The sequence below is a fragment of the Chamaea fasciata genome, unplaced genomic scaffold (assembly GCF_029207755.1).
Source record: "Chamaea fasciata isolate MVZ Bird 193981 ecotype frontalis unplaced genomic scaffold, bChaFas1.0.hap1 SCAF_12, whole genome shotgun sequence".
Lineage (NCBI taxonomy): Eukaryota > Metazoa > Chordata > Aves > Passeriformes > Sylviidae > Chamaea > Chamaea fasciata.
The window spans coordinates 8,453,119-8,467,759 of record NW_027094097.1 but is presented as its reverse complement, the minus strand read 5'-3'; the positions used below and the strand labels follow the sequence as shown (position 1 = coordinate 8,467,759).

The 14,641-nt window shown below is 48.0% G+C and overlaps 1 protein-coding gene across 1 annotated transcript; it reads right to left on the bottom strand.

Moving 5' to 3' along the window:
• Positions 1–171: 171 nt before the first annotated feature.
• Positions 172–11,729, bottom strand: TRADD (TNFRSF1A associated via death domain). The gene is given in 6 exon segments (XM_066194384.1): positions 172–4,574; positions 5,496–5,688; positions 7,363–7,640; positions 10,163–10,314; positions 11,566–11,617; positions 11,620–11,729. Coding segments are annotated over 6 exon segments (1,071 nt in total). The 5' UTR covers positions 11,708–11,729; the 3' UTR covers positions 172–4,266.
• Positions 11,730–14,641: the final 2,912 nt, after the last annotated feature.

Sequence of the window (14,641 nt, the reverse complement as noted above, 5' to 3'; positions counted from 1 at the left end):
CCTGGGCATGTCAGGAGAAACGTGTGACTGTGGGCAGAACCCTGCTGTGCATCCTCCCTCAGGCTGGATGCTCCTCTGGAGCTGGTGATCACCAAATGTGGCCAGCACTGCAGTGACCCCTGTTCTTACTATTCCAACTAAGTGTTCAATGAGTCTCTGAGGCAGTTTTCATCAAAAGTATGTATTTATTTATAAAAAAAGAATGGGAGAAAAAATATACTAAAGAGCTTTTTCTTTAAAAGACAATTCCTCGGAGGCTGAATGTCCTAGACCCAAGTATGCCTGGCATTGCAGTCCATAGCTGTAGATGGCTGATCCAGATCTGATGCTGAATATCATGGGAATTTGGAATTAGAAGGTCAGCAAGGGATTTTTCCACTGAAAACGGAGACATTAACCACACATCTCACAGATTTCTGTTAGAGGTGTACAGCCAGCTCCCTTCAATGGGTTTAAAATTCAATCCAGAAAAGAAAAAATACATATTTTTTGACTCTAGGCCTTAAAATGCTTCACTGTTTGAGTCCATCTCCATACAAAAGACACATGGCCAGTCTCCTGTCCAGTGTAAAGCACCAGTGTCGTGCACACAGTCCAATATGTGGGTTAGACTCAACAAACCCTCTTGATTCCTCTTCTTGTACCTCCTTGGTTTAAGGATACCACATACAATACCAGAGGTTCACCTGAATTTTCAGTTAAACTAAATCAGCAGTTTAAGTGAATTTGAGGCTCCTCTTTTTGCCCGTGCTCACTTCTGGTTTCAGTCTGGGCAGCTGCTGGGGTGTGGTTTCTTTGGGAACAGCAGAGGGGAGACAGTGACCCAGACAGCAGGACAGCTCCTCAATGCTGAACCTGGCTTTGAAATGAAGGGCAAAATAAACAGATCTTTTCCTTTGAGACAATTTTGTATGAGGGTATCCTGTCAGGTTTGCTTCTATCAGATGCCTCATGTCAAAGGGTATCTGCTGAGCATTTTAACTTCACTCTCCTTTTTGTTATCATCTGTTTGACCACTGTAGGTCAGCTATGCCAAAACAAATCATTCAGATTCTCATTTGGATGCATCTTTTATTCCTTCTGGCAGACTGAATGGAGACTCCTTCAAATCTGAAACACGGTTAAAACTACAAAAAACAATCTGTACCAGAAAAAAAAGCCCTCTTGGATCCTTCCTGTAAGCACATTTTGGCCTGATTTTTGCTGCTTGTTTTATGTTTTTTCTGTTTTAGATTTTATATGCAACTGATTAGCACCTTTATTTGCTTTTAATATTGTGTTTGATTCTGAAACAGTACCACCACCCCTGAATTTTTCTTTTTCACAGATATATCTCAGTATATGGAGAAGAGCAGTTACTCGTATAAGGCAAATTTCTCCAGCAGCAGCACTGCCCATGGCTTATCTCCCACCATGATGATGATTGGTCAAGGGAAAGGAGGTATGAAACAGCCACTGCTATGTCCTAAACCATGCCATGTGCTCAAGACAATTTCACCATGGAATATCGCGGAAAAAGCCTTCTCCTTCAAGTCTCTGCAATGAAGGCACCTGTGAATGCTGTCAGAGATTATGATTTCCAGAAGGGTTGCCAGGGGCTCCAACACTTAATGGCACTTCTGACAGGGAATATGTGAGTAAGAGGAAATACATGTGCCAGTTACTGGCAGAAAGAAAATGCACAAGGCTTGCATTCAGAAGAAAGCATTCATGGTTAGTCCTCAGTAAAAGAGTAACAGCAGCAAGAAAGTTCTCTGGACTTGAAGTTAATGCTGAATAATAAGACATTCTCATTTTAAGCATTAACAGCTGCTACAAAAACTAGTAATTCTCACTACTCAGTGGCTGCCTTATAACTATATGTGCAAGTTGGGCACATGAATAGCTGGTCTGAAGGCTTAGAAATATTCATTGCAAATGAGACAGCAGGCTATGCATAGGACCTTGTTTTCTTAAAAAAGTCATTTCTTTTCAAAGGCAAAATCAAGAGCAAACTCTCTTGCTCCTAAAGTAATTTTCAAGTTTCTGATTTTTTAATTTTTTAAAATGCAATTTGTCAAGTGGATTTCTGCCAAACAGAGTCCCCTATCTGGAATTTGGCAGGAAAGCTAAATGCTTTGAGGTATGGTTCCACAGCAGCCTAAATTAGCTAAGATCAGCACCACTGTGTTGGTCCCAAAAGCAAAACTATCAGAGGTAATTGCTTCATTTTGGGGAGAGCACTGGTACTACTGGAAGGGAGAGGATGTGGAGCAGGAATGGAGAAGAAGAAACTGCAATGGCACTGATATAAAATGGCTTAATAAAAGGTAATGGAGCTACAGCCTTTGCAGAGATGGTGCCTGCATGAAGTCCTGCTTCCCTGGAACCCAGGGGCAAGATGGAAGCAGATTCACTCTCCCCCTGAAAACCTTCTCTCCATACTTATCCCCCTTCCTTTCTTTTCCTTTTCTGACTCTGTATGTAACCTCAGGTGTTCAAAGTCTGTAGAAAACAAGTCATGTTTCTCTGGTTTACATTAAGGATGTGATACTCAGCTCATCTGAGGCATGTGGGTCCCAGCTGGCTCGAAGCAGGACATCTAAATCCTGCCCATCCAGGTCTCCAGTGACTGATGCTCAGGTGTTCCAGCAGAAGGTACAGGAATGTCTCCAGCCTCAGGAACTTGGATCTGAGCCAACACCTGAATCTGAGGTTATGTTCCCCCTTACAAATTAGAGCTTTGACCCCAGGGAAGGAGTAAGATGTGAGTTGTGGTTTAAAAGGCCATCAGGCCCTGACTCAGAGTTGTTCCTACCATGACTGCTAGCAGCCCGATATTCACATGCACAGACTTTGTGTGTGTGGCCAGAGCCCCGCTCTGCACCTGAAAACATTTCCATGGCCCACTGGCTATTCCCACAGATGGGAAGGGCAAAAAAGGATAGAATCAGTGGAAAAGTATTAGTAAAAACCTATCAGGAAGGCATTGGGAATATGTCAAAGGTAATTGACCCGTGTCATGCCAGACACTCATTGCTCTGTGCTTTGCTATGGCAAAAGTGCAGTTGCTCTGGTGCAGTCTGCATCAGCCATACCAGGAGACACTCAGCTTCTCCCAGGAGAACTGAAAGGAGGAGTCAGCCCTGGGGTTTGGGAGATTTGTCTTTTAAAGCTAAAAATCAGTGCAGGTAAATCTAGGAACAATGGCAGCTGATGCTTGATTGTCACAGTGAAAGCAGTGCCAGGGAAAGGCTCTCTGTAGATCCTGACACCTGTGGGACACAGCAGGGTGAGCTGTCCCCTCCAGGGGCCCAGCAGGCTGAGGGTGGGTGGTTAGGGAGTGAGTGGAGGCACGAGCAGCCAGCTGGGTCTGGTGATTGCTCAGCTCTGTGGTCTGAGGACAGCATTTGATGCTGCAGTGCACCTGAGGGCAGCAGTTCCAATCCATGCTCCACAGGTAACTTGCTGATGAGGAGACTCTTTTCCTTCCAGCACTTTGTTTTGCTTTCCGTAGCTGCAGGCTCCCTCAGGCTGGCAGGCAAGAGCTAATTAATGTATTACTGTCTACCACAGATGAGAAAATGTTGACAATCATTGTCTGAATTTGAGTTTGTCCATATTGTTTGTTCAGTGCCTGCCATTTGTTGTACAGCAGCAATATTTTGCCCTGTGGGAGATTATGGCTGTCCCAGGTAGAAGGAAATCCTTCAGGTGGTGAGAAGTGGGAAGGAGCTATAATAGAGCAGGGTAGAACAGATACTCTTGCATGGATGTTCTTTGTTCTTCAAAGAAAGAAGGAAAATAATGTAAAATTGACACTTTCCCCTTTGTCTTTACTTGATGTATTGGCTGAGGGCAAAAATGTTTTCAGTATAAAAATATATTGCAGCTCTCCAGGTGATGGCCCTGGACATAGCCTGAGAAGCAGTGGCACTGTCTGCTTCCCAGAGGAATTTTATGGGAAGCTGTGCTTGCTCTTCTCCTCTCCCTCATTCTCCCCTAGGGCTCTCTGGCTGCTTCCCTGTCACAGTCCTGAAGGAAGTCAGGGTGAAAGCCTCTCACCAGTTCACAGGAAGGTAGTGCTCTATTTCTGGAAACACAATGAAATAAGCAAAGTCAGAGGTCCATGCTGGCTTCTGCAAACACAGAACCTCTCCCCTGAGTACTTCCACCTAGATGGAAACCTGTGGTGACATTCAGGACTTTACACTCCCAGACACTGGCAGCCATTTCATACAGTAGCTAAAGCAGGAAAGCCCTTAGCAATACACTGTCCTTTGGGCTCTAGGAGCAGTCCTCACTGGAATGGAGGCCCAGGAGCTCCTCGGCCAAGCTGATGAGCCCGTTCTCTTCCAGGGCTGCAATCAGCCGTGCTATTGTGGCCCTCTTGCCCTCGGACTGGATGAACCTGAGGAGCATCTGATAGGCCTGTTCATAGAGTCCCTCCCGGTCGTACTCCAGCGCCAGGTTGTCGATGGCCGGGTCCCGCAGGGCCCGGCAGGATTTCTGCAGAGAGCGACCCACTTGCTTCCACTTCTTGGACACAGACTTGGCAAACTTCTGGTGGTCGTCTGGTGTGATTGTTCTGTTGTCTGAAAGGGGCAGAGGCCAGGTAAGACACAGAAGTTTCATGGCTGATGTGATACAGCTTGGGCCAGTTCAAGGTCTGATCAATATTCTGTGGAGCAGTGAGTCTGAGCTCCCTGCCTTGCCTGCTGTTCCCTTACAGAAATTCTCCACAATAACAAAGCATCTGGACTTGCCCTTACCCTGCAAGCTTGGCAATGCCTATTTCCTTTTTTTTCTCCATCAGAACTGCCCTGTGGTTTGCCAGAGCTGTTTTTCTTTTTTTTTTGGATGGCCACCCTCTTAATTTGTTTTAGCCTTTCAACGGCAACTTGGTAAGGCCTTTCTGACAAAGCCCTACCTGTTCCCTACCTAAACATCCTCAAAACACTGAAATGCTGACAGATTCAGCTGTTTAGCACTGGAGACTGTACACAGCTTAAGCAAGCTCAGAAATGATCTAGCTGATCTGATATTGCTATGTGAGACTCTCTGAAAGCTCTCTGCAGGGACAGACCCCAAAGCCAGGTGGTGAACTGAGGGAGCCTGGACAAATCGGTCCTGTCTGAAAGCAGGGCTGAGTGTGCCCACAGTAACTTCCCCAGTCTGATCCAACCTACACTGTTAACTCACCTCAGCCAAGTGACATGGAAGAAGAGAAAAATACTCTGTATTCTTCCTTTCACTATTAATTTAAAATGTGAGGAACCTGGGAGAGACACAGACTCTGAAACATCTGGTTCTGTGCCACCCCAGAAAAGAAAACAGGTTAAGGCCTGATCTGAAGCACCACGGCAATATGTAAGGAGTACTGTAATTCCTTTCTTATGGAATGCTGGGAAATCCTTGGTTTATCTGAGGTAGAACCCAATATGCAGGCATGATAATTCTCCCTCCTGGGCTGTGAGGCAGACCAAGGGCTCTGTTGGTCAACTCTAGCTACTCACCAAACTGTTGTCCCTGAAAGATGAAGGTGAGCTGTGTGGGAAGGGAGCTGCCTTGGGGAGGGTAAGGCCGAGGCAGGGACTTCAGAGATGAGCAGTCTTTTCCAGCCACATTGTTGTTGGTGCTCTGGTGAAGCATCAGGCTCTTGAGGTCTTCCTCCAGCTCCCTGATCTCCTCATCTGGCAGGCGGTCAGGCTGTAATGCAAACAGCATCAGTGACTCCTGCCAGGGCCACCACCCTGCAAAGCTGTAGTTGCTGGTGTCAAGAGAGGAGCAAAGAGATAGAGCATGAGCTGTCAACCAGCCAGACAAGGTGGTCTAATGGAGTTCTGGCTGTAAATGTGTGGATTTGAATCTATAATGTGATATGAAATAGACAATCCCTCACCCCTGGGTTTCTCACCTGCAGCAGTGAGTGCTTACAAGTTGCACAAAACTGCTACTGGCCCACGTTCATTTCCAGCAGCCCTCTGCAAGAATTAGGGTGCACTGCAGGCAGCAAAGCTTCTCCCAACTCCCCATGAGGGTCAGACCCACACAACCGGGTGACCTGATCCAACAGTTCATGCCCACCCAAGCAGGCAGCTCTTGTTACCCATCTTCTCCCTCTCTCTCTGTCTCTGCCCCTCTGCTCTCTAAGGTTTGTTCCTCCTGGATCCTCACCAAGCCAGTTTTTTTTCACTAGCCAAGAAAAGGTTAGTCTGACCTCCAAAAAGCAGGTAATGAGAAAAGGAGTGAAGAAGGCAAAGCACACGGGAAGAGTCAAACCTGGCAGTGCTGTGCCTCAATCAGAGGCAAACACTAGTTTAGCTCACTTACAGCAGGTACCCAGCACTGCTCTCAGCTGCTGAAGGCTGTTCCCCAGTGCCATCTTTCTGCCTGTTGCACTGTTAGGCAGCAGTCAGTCTGAGTCACTTTTGGGGAACTCAGAATAAGCCCATTTCTTTTCTCTGATCAGCCAGTTCAGCACAGGGAGGGAGCAGCAAGCCACAGGTCACAGGGTATGGCATATCATGGGTTGTTTAATTTGGGGGTGAAAGGTTTGAGTTTCATTCTCTCTGCTTACAGAAAAGCAACCTGGCCAAAACATGCTCTTGTGCCTAATATTCCTGAGTAGATAATGAGTGCCTCTTTCCAGGACCACTTAGAGGAACCAGAGCTGAAGTTCCAGATGGAAAAAAGGAGGAGGGGAACAAGTCAGTGAGTTTAATCATGTCAAGTGCCTTGTAGTGAGATGACAAGATCTCACTGTTCTTGCAAGCAGGATTAGAGTGCCAGTGCCAAAGTGTGTAATGAGGCAGATGTCAGACGAGAGAGACTTTGCCTTCAGAAGGGAAGGGCAGCCGACTCCTGCTGGCAGCAGATGCTGTGTGTCCCCACTCTGACACAAGGTTTTGGTGTGATGTGCAGTGTTTGCACTCACTTCCATTGCTCATTTCCAGGTGCAGTTACCTTTGCCACTCTGGGAGGAGGTGGTGTGTAAGGCAGGGGAGGGAGGTGTAGAGCAAGTGATGGTTCCACCCAGGACTGTTTCTCTCTGTCTGCCTCACAGCTGTACTGAGGCACACTGGTGGTGTCAACTTCACTGTCTAGAACTCCTTGTCTTAGTGGGGCTAACAGCCACAGTAGCTGTTATACACAGAAGCCATAATGAGTTAGCAGGATCTTTGCAGGCTGCTTTAGGGAACTCTATTGCCCTTCCAGGAAAATGCACAGCAGAGCTGTTTCTCCACATCAGAGTTAGGAGCTGAAGGACAGAGACGTTTGTTAACCCAACATGCTGCATCAGAGCAAGACTTGCACCCACCTTTGCAAGCCCTGTCCCACCCCTCCTCATTGCTGTCCAGCCTCCCTCCCTCTCCTGCTCACCTTTTCTCTGTAGATGCACTCCAGGCAGTGATCCTCATCCTTCAGCACCTTGTCAAGGTGCTCACTGCCAGCCTTCAGCTCCACTTGGAGAGGCACCGTGGTTGTGGCCAAGGAGAGCTGGAGGTGACTCTGCAGGGACTTCTGGAGCGCTCCTTCCCGGTAACTGCGCAGGAAGCGACGGCAGTTCTCCTGCTTGCAGAACTTGAGCTGCACTATCAGGTGTGGGTGGCTGCAGTGCACTTTGAGCATGTCCACACCATTCACGCTGCCCGTGGAGTCTGGCAGGGAGGAGGGAGCACAGTCACAATTCAGGCGTGAGCCAGCCCACCCAGACCCACACTGATCCACAACAAGCCTCCATCCAACATCTCCCTGCAATTCTCCTTGTGATAAAGTCCTCTGGGATGGAAAAGTGTGTTAAACCAAGAGGGAAGGATTAAGTTCATGTTGCCCTGCCACCACTGATCTCCATGAAGTACGGTGTCCAACTGAAGAGGTATGGAATGTATCTACATTCCAGATAATTATGTCAACACTGCTTATAAGGGCAAGTTTTAAATTTGAGGTTCCATTTCCAGAGGAGAGATGGTTATGATAAACTGGTAGCACAGCAAAGTTTTATAGATGAATGCTCAGTTCAGCTCAGTCAGCCTTCAGTCCTTGTGACTGAAGTTTTATACAGTGATGAAGGTCCTGGGAAAAAACCCAGTGTTTCCTCTCCAGCCTGTGCCCAGAGGTAACTTTTGTCTCTCTGAGCCTTTAAAACATCTCACAAATGGCAAATGACACATTCAGCCACTTGAGATTGGGCCTTGAGGGATTAAGCTGCTTGAGATTGGGCCTTGACTTGTTATTTTGCACAGAGAATTAATTCATGGTAAAATCTAACAAGGAGAAGCCAGGGATGTACCCTCTAACATTAGTGTAGGAGGAGCACGAGCCATGTGCAAACAGAAAATGCCAGGGCTTCATTTTTCCTTCCCCCAGCAGAATTTAATTTTTATTAGCTATGCTCATTATCCTTGTCTCCACAGGATTTTATATGCTGATGATGAGTTCTAAGTATGTGTTTTTCTCTTTTTTTGGAGCAGAGGCCTATGTGAGGCTGCTGTACTGCTCCCAGACCTGACTGAACCTCGTGGGCTGTCACTGCATAGGGCTGTATGGAGGCACCAGCTCACACTGGCACTGCATCAGTTATTTCTAAACCACATCATGGCACGGAGGACAATCCTAAGGCAAGGCAGACTTGTGTGTTCCACATTAAGCAGGACAAGTGACCTTGCATCTAAAGTATAGCATCTAACAGTGGCCTTACACGTTTACTATACCCTGTTTGCATGAAGTCTAGTTTGGATCAGATGTGTAACTGACATGTGGGTTTAGGCACCTAGAAAAGACATTTTAATTCACTGTGGATGTTTTTTTAATCACTTCCTTCATGCTTTGCTTTCTATGAGTACTTATTAAACAAAATTTCAATAATAGGGCAAGGTGGCTGGGGAGGGAAAGCTGCACAGGCATGGAAACCTTTATGAAGAGTGTACGAGACAGCTGTAAAACTGCCTCAAAAGACAGGACTTTGCAGGCATTTCTGCATGAAACCTCAGACAGCTTAGGATTTCATGTTCTTTTCAGGTCTGAATAAGCATGGTAGGATTTCAGTTTTGTGAGCTGTCCTTTAAATGTGTGAGCAGATTCACATTCCAGTGCCACAAAACAGCCATAAGTCAAGCCTGCTTCCTGTTTCCCATATTTGGAATGAGCTGCAAGATGAGCAGGCCTGTTTTGGATAAACTGACTTGGCATCATTTCCAGAAGAAACTGCAGAATAGTTAGACAAGCCCAATTAAACAATAGAGTCGCAGCTGTGTGACAGGTAAAGAACACCATGAGAGTCTTTCTAGGTAAGTGTGATAAACTCTTCAAATTACTAATACCCTGCAGTGTGCTTGGTGCGAGGGTGAATAGAGAAAGACAGTTTTATGGCTATTTGCATCTCAAGTCATTTTTTGATGTAAATAGGGTTACATACACCTCAAGCTAATGCGTGTCTGTTTATATCAGAATTTGAACTATATCAGAATTTGAACAGAAATGAATTTACACTGGCTATCTCTTGATTTAAAAACCAGCTTCTCAAAGCAGAAATCATGTTTCTGTGGTGGTATAAAGACAGCAATTAAATCTTCTTTCATTGCAATTGCAATCTTGTCCCCTCTTACAAAAATGGGTTTAAACAAACATTCATAAAGTTGGATAATTCATAGGATGGTTCAAGTTGGAAGGAAGCCCAGGCAGTGTCTAGCCCAACCTCCCATGCAAAGCAGGGTCAGCTCTGAGGTCAGAACCAGTTGCTCAGGGCTTTATCCAGTCCCAGTTTAAAAGCCCTTGGAGATGGAGAATACAGAGTCACTCTGGGAATCTGCCCAACCGTCTTAATGGGGAAAACTTTTGTCCTTCTATCTGATGTCTACCTCTCATTTCAATTTGTACCTGTTGCCTCTCATTCCCCATGCACCACTATGAACAATGTGGCTCCATCTCTCCCTCCCACAGGTATCAGCAGGCTGTTGGTAGGTCCCCTGAAACCTTCTCTTCCCCAGGCTCAACAGGTCCAAGTCCCTCAGCCTGTCCTCACAGCCTCTCCTCCAGCCCCCAGCCATCCTGGTGATCCTCTGCTGAGCTTGCTCCACTTTGTTATTGCCTTTCCTAAACAGAGTGAGCATGAACTTCCCTTATGAGGGGGAGACTAAAGAAAGGCGTGGGACTGCACACCAAGACACCAGAGGATGGGTACCTGCTAATGCCAGCTTCAGGGCCTTGAACACACAAGGCTTCTTCTGGGAGCTCTCGTAGAGGGCCGGCAGAGTGACGGTCTTGCAGGTCGACTGAAGGAAGAGATAAGCGCTGCCAATCCAGGGAGCGGAGCTGCCTGCCATCTTCAGCACCCTACAAAATCACACAGGCAAGCTCAGGAGGGAAATTGGCCTGATGCCAGGGGAGTGCTACAGCACAAGCACAACACATTTATAGGGATTTACTCTTATTTCTTACAGGAGTGCTGATGTTACACCTTTGAGGAGTTTACTGTTACTCTGTAAAGCAAACCACAGTGGGACACCTTATCCCAAAAACAGCAGCTCACAAAGCTTTGCTTTCATTTTCCACTGGAGTCCATTCATTTTATAGTCCAAAGATACCCTGAAGCTGAGTTTCAGTCCCTATTCCTCTGACTGACTAGCCAAGCTGGCAAAATGTGAAATGACTGAAGTGCTCCAGGGACCACCCAGCAGTCCTGGCTCTGGCATGCTCCCATGGTCTGAAGACCTATTGCAACTAGAGACAGTCTCCTCAAGACACTCTCCTGGTTACTCACAGGGCCCAGAGCTCTTGTAACAGGATACGGGCAGGACAAGGGTAATAGTTTTAAACTAAAAGAGGGTAGATGTAGATTAGATATCAGGAAGAAATTTTTTACAACGAGGGTGGCAAGGCACTGGCACAGAGAGGTGGTGGATGCCCCATCTATGAAAATATTCAAGGCCAGGTTGGACTGGGCTCTGAGAGACCTGACCTAGTTGAAGATGTCCCTGATCACCACAGAGGAGCTGAACTAGATGGCCTTGGAAAGGTCCCTTCCAACCCAAACCATTCGGTGATTCTGTGACTCGGGGGTACTTCGTTCACGCCCTTTGTTCTCGCGCCTCTGCAGTGTTAACCCAGCGGGTGAACCTTCCCGTTCAGTGCGCACTGCCCCATCCCAGTCCCTGCTCCGCGGTCAAACCGCTGTGGGGTTGCTTTAAAAACCATCCCCAGACGTTAAGTCACATTTGTGATCATGGTTATTGCCTTTTCGCTGACTTCTGCGGGCGTTAGGCCGCTGCTGCTCAATTCCCGTCACAGCCTGGCTGGGAGGGGGCTGTCCCTAAGGGAAAAGCGCAGCAGCGGCCGCCAGCCCCGTCCCGCCGCGCTGTGCCGCCCGCCGGGCCGGCGGCTGTCCGGCTGTCCGCTCGGTGCCCGGGTGTGTCCGCTCGGTGCCCGGGTGTCCCCCCAGCCCGGCACCGCGGGGCCCGGAGCGCGGCCCCTCCGGCCCGGCCCGGCCCGGCCCTGCGCTGTCCCGGCGGGACCGCCCGGCCCCGGCCCCGCGCCCCCGGCCCCCCGCCCGCGGCAGCCCCGGCCCGGCGGCCCCGCCGCCGTTACCTCCTCACCGCCGGCCTCGGCCCCGACACTTCCGCCCTGGCGCGGCGCCGCTCGGCACCGCTCTGCGGGCGGGGAAACGGGAAGGTGAAAATAATCCAAACAGCCCCCTGGAATGGTCGGCGGCATCGCCCTTCCCTGTCATCCCTTCTGTTTGTGCAGGCCTGCCGGAGCCGGCCCCGAGGCCTGCGCGGCGCGGCGGCCGCCGGGGGGGAGCCCCGGCCGGGGCTTATCGGGCCTTGACACCTCCAGGTGTCCCCGCCGCAAGGCCGCCCACCCAGCTCGCTCCCTTGGTGTCTGGTGTAGGTGAGGATATGTCAGAAATGCTCTGTTCAGGCGGCTCCAGAGCTGCCTGAGGGTGGCCATGTGTATTTCTGGACCATTAGGGATGGAGGCGAGCGCGGTGGCTTGGAGCCCCTGCATGGCTTGTGGCGAGCCTGGTGGGTCCCGGCTGGCGCTCGTCAGCTTTTCCCCGTGGTGCTGCCAGTGAGAGCTTCGGTAGAAAGAGAGAACGAAGCAGCATTTCCTGAGACCACGAGAGATTCTGTGCCAATCAAAGCATGATTTGGGTCTCCATTGCTCAACCTCAGGTAGCAGCCTCCTGCCTAGGCTGCATCTGCCTTGCATAGGTGCCCTGTGAGCTGAAGGAGAACAGCAGCTCCCTTGTTTGTCTCCAGCTGGTGAAAAGCTGGCATGGGCCCGGGGCCAGATTTTGGACTCGTGCTAGCTGCAGTCACTCTGGCTTGGCAGTGGTTTGTGCAAACTGGGGGACTGAACTGCAAGAAAAGCAGGAAGCGTTTTCAAACACTAAAAATGCCTATATATCTGATGTTATTTTAAAACAACAGTATTTTAACAATAGAAACTTAATTTGTTTGCTAAAGGGAAGATGTGATTCAAAAAGATCCATAAAGGGGTTAATCTGATCGGGATCTCCTGGGTGCTCTGGTTCACAGGGTCAGATCTAGGGGCGCAGGCAGTGCCCACAGACCCCTTCAGGGTCAGCAGGCCTGATGGTGCCTATGCTTCTGGAAACAAAGCATTTACTTGCTAACAGTTAAAGCAAGTGAGTTCATACATTTAAGGTCTGATGGGGAAAACTGAACCTGGACATCCCAACATTTCCCTACAAAAGCCAAACCTGAAGCAGTGCTGGCTCCCAGAACCAGGTGGGAACCACAGCGTCATTACTGTGGAGAGCATCACCCACCCGTGTCCTGGAAATGTTTTCTCCTTGAAGCCAATCTGCCTGCTGTATATTGTGGGGGTAATAAAAGTAATGGGTAGCTGAGCCACAAGTTTCTCCTCTGCTGACCCTTGCTGCCTGTGTGCCTTCTGGGAGCATCCCATGGGGCAAAATCAAAGTTCTTGATGAGCACCTGGAGTTTCATCATCTTGTTTCCCACTTGGCAAGTAAAGATGGCAGTGAGAGGGGAGGCTGTGGCTCAGTGGGGTGCAGCTGACACAAAATTGGGGCGTCAGGGTTCAATGGCCAGTCTGCCTGGGGGGCTGGGATAGGACAGGCTGTCCTGAGCTGGCAGCAGTCGTAAGGCTAAAAGCACACTCTTACTGTCTGTGAGACTCACAGATCCTTCTTAATGGCTCTAAAGGCTTTAAGGAAATCATAAAACAAAAGGAGCTGAACACATGAGATCTCATTTTGCCTTAACACTTTGGCAGATAGACTGTTAGAGACAGTACTAAAAGCAGCTAAAAGTAGAAAAGCAATGTCCGAGCTGTCGGGGTGATTGTCAGAGAAAATGGCAGAAGCTGCTGAGGTCCCAGGAAGGAAGCAGGACCGTGTCACTTGGCTGCTGTAGCAGGCCTGGGTGGGAAGGGGGTTGTTGCTGATATGATGGTAGATAAGATAGCACAGCTGCTGTGCTGCTGCCACCTCACACTCAAAATAAGGAGTCAACGTCAAAGCAGTACAGTCTAGAAAAAGGTGCAGTTGTGTTCCCCTCTGCATTACGCTTTTGGCATTGCTGCTCCATGCTTGCTTCATGGGCTTCACCTGTGACCCTACTTTGAGGCTCTCTTGGTGCACAGGTTTTCATTTAAGTGAAACCTGCACTGCTGAGGTAGTGCTGTCACTCTGGGACCTGGGGCTTCCACAGCAACAAGGCATGCCATAAAATTCAGGGTGAGATTGTGAGACTTGGCCCACACTCCAGTGCTGGCCTGGGAAGGGGAATGTTTGCTTTTAAAAGTCTCTTGCTTGGTTATGAGAGGGCTGAAAAAACATGTCATGGTGGTAGTTTTGTTTGTGTAGAAATCTAGAAGAGTGATGCAACACATTTTGGAAGTAGGCAAATGGAAAAGTTAGCTAATGATCTGATGCTCTAAACCTTCTTCCTAAGCACTTACTTTTCTGCATTGTAGTTCCAACAGGAAAGGTTGGTTAAAATACACTTTTCCCTTACTATGTCAGGCATTGTAAGTGCAGTTTCTGCGAACTGGAGTTAAAGTCAAAAAAGGGTTTTTTTCCAAGCTGCAACATCTCATCATAGGCAAGGATCACTGTCATTAAGCTGCTGGTTTCTACTCTAGGCCTTCTGTTGCACTATCAGTAAAAAATGGATATGTGAGGCTGTTTTCTGTGCAGAGCTTCTGCTTGCAAAGAGGTTTTCCCCCCCACAGTTTGAGAAATCTGTCTCAGCTTTTTGAATACCAGTGCAGCAGTACTAGAAAATTCCCTTGCATTTTTATTACTCAGAGAAGCAAAACCTCACTGTAGGAAAAAAGACCTTTTTTTTTTCCCAGAAAAGCTTTGATCTGACATTTTTAACTCTTGAAAAGTATCACTCAGCTTCTTAGGATTGATTGAATAAACCTGTGAAACAGCTGACCAAGAGATTTTCAAAATTTTTAAAGTTCAAATTCAAAATGTGGTGAAATTTCAAGTTTGATTTTTTTTAACCTCCGCTGTAGTCCAGTTTGATTTGTTAGTTAAATCCTAATGTGTGTCTCTGTCCCTTTTTTTGTTGCTGTTTTATTCTTCTCAACAGGGACTCTTGAGAATTAATTGCAGTTTTGGAAGTTTTCCCATGTTTAAACCTGACTGAATTGGCAAAATGTC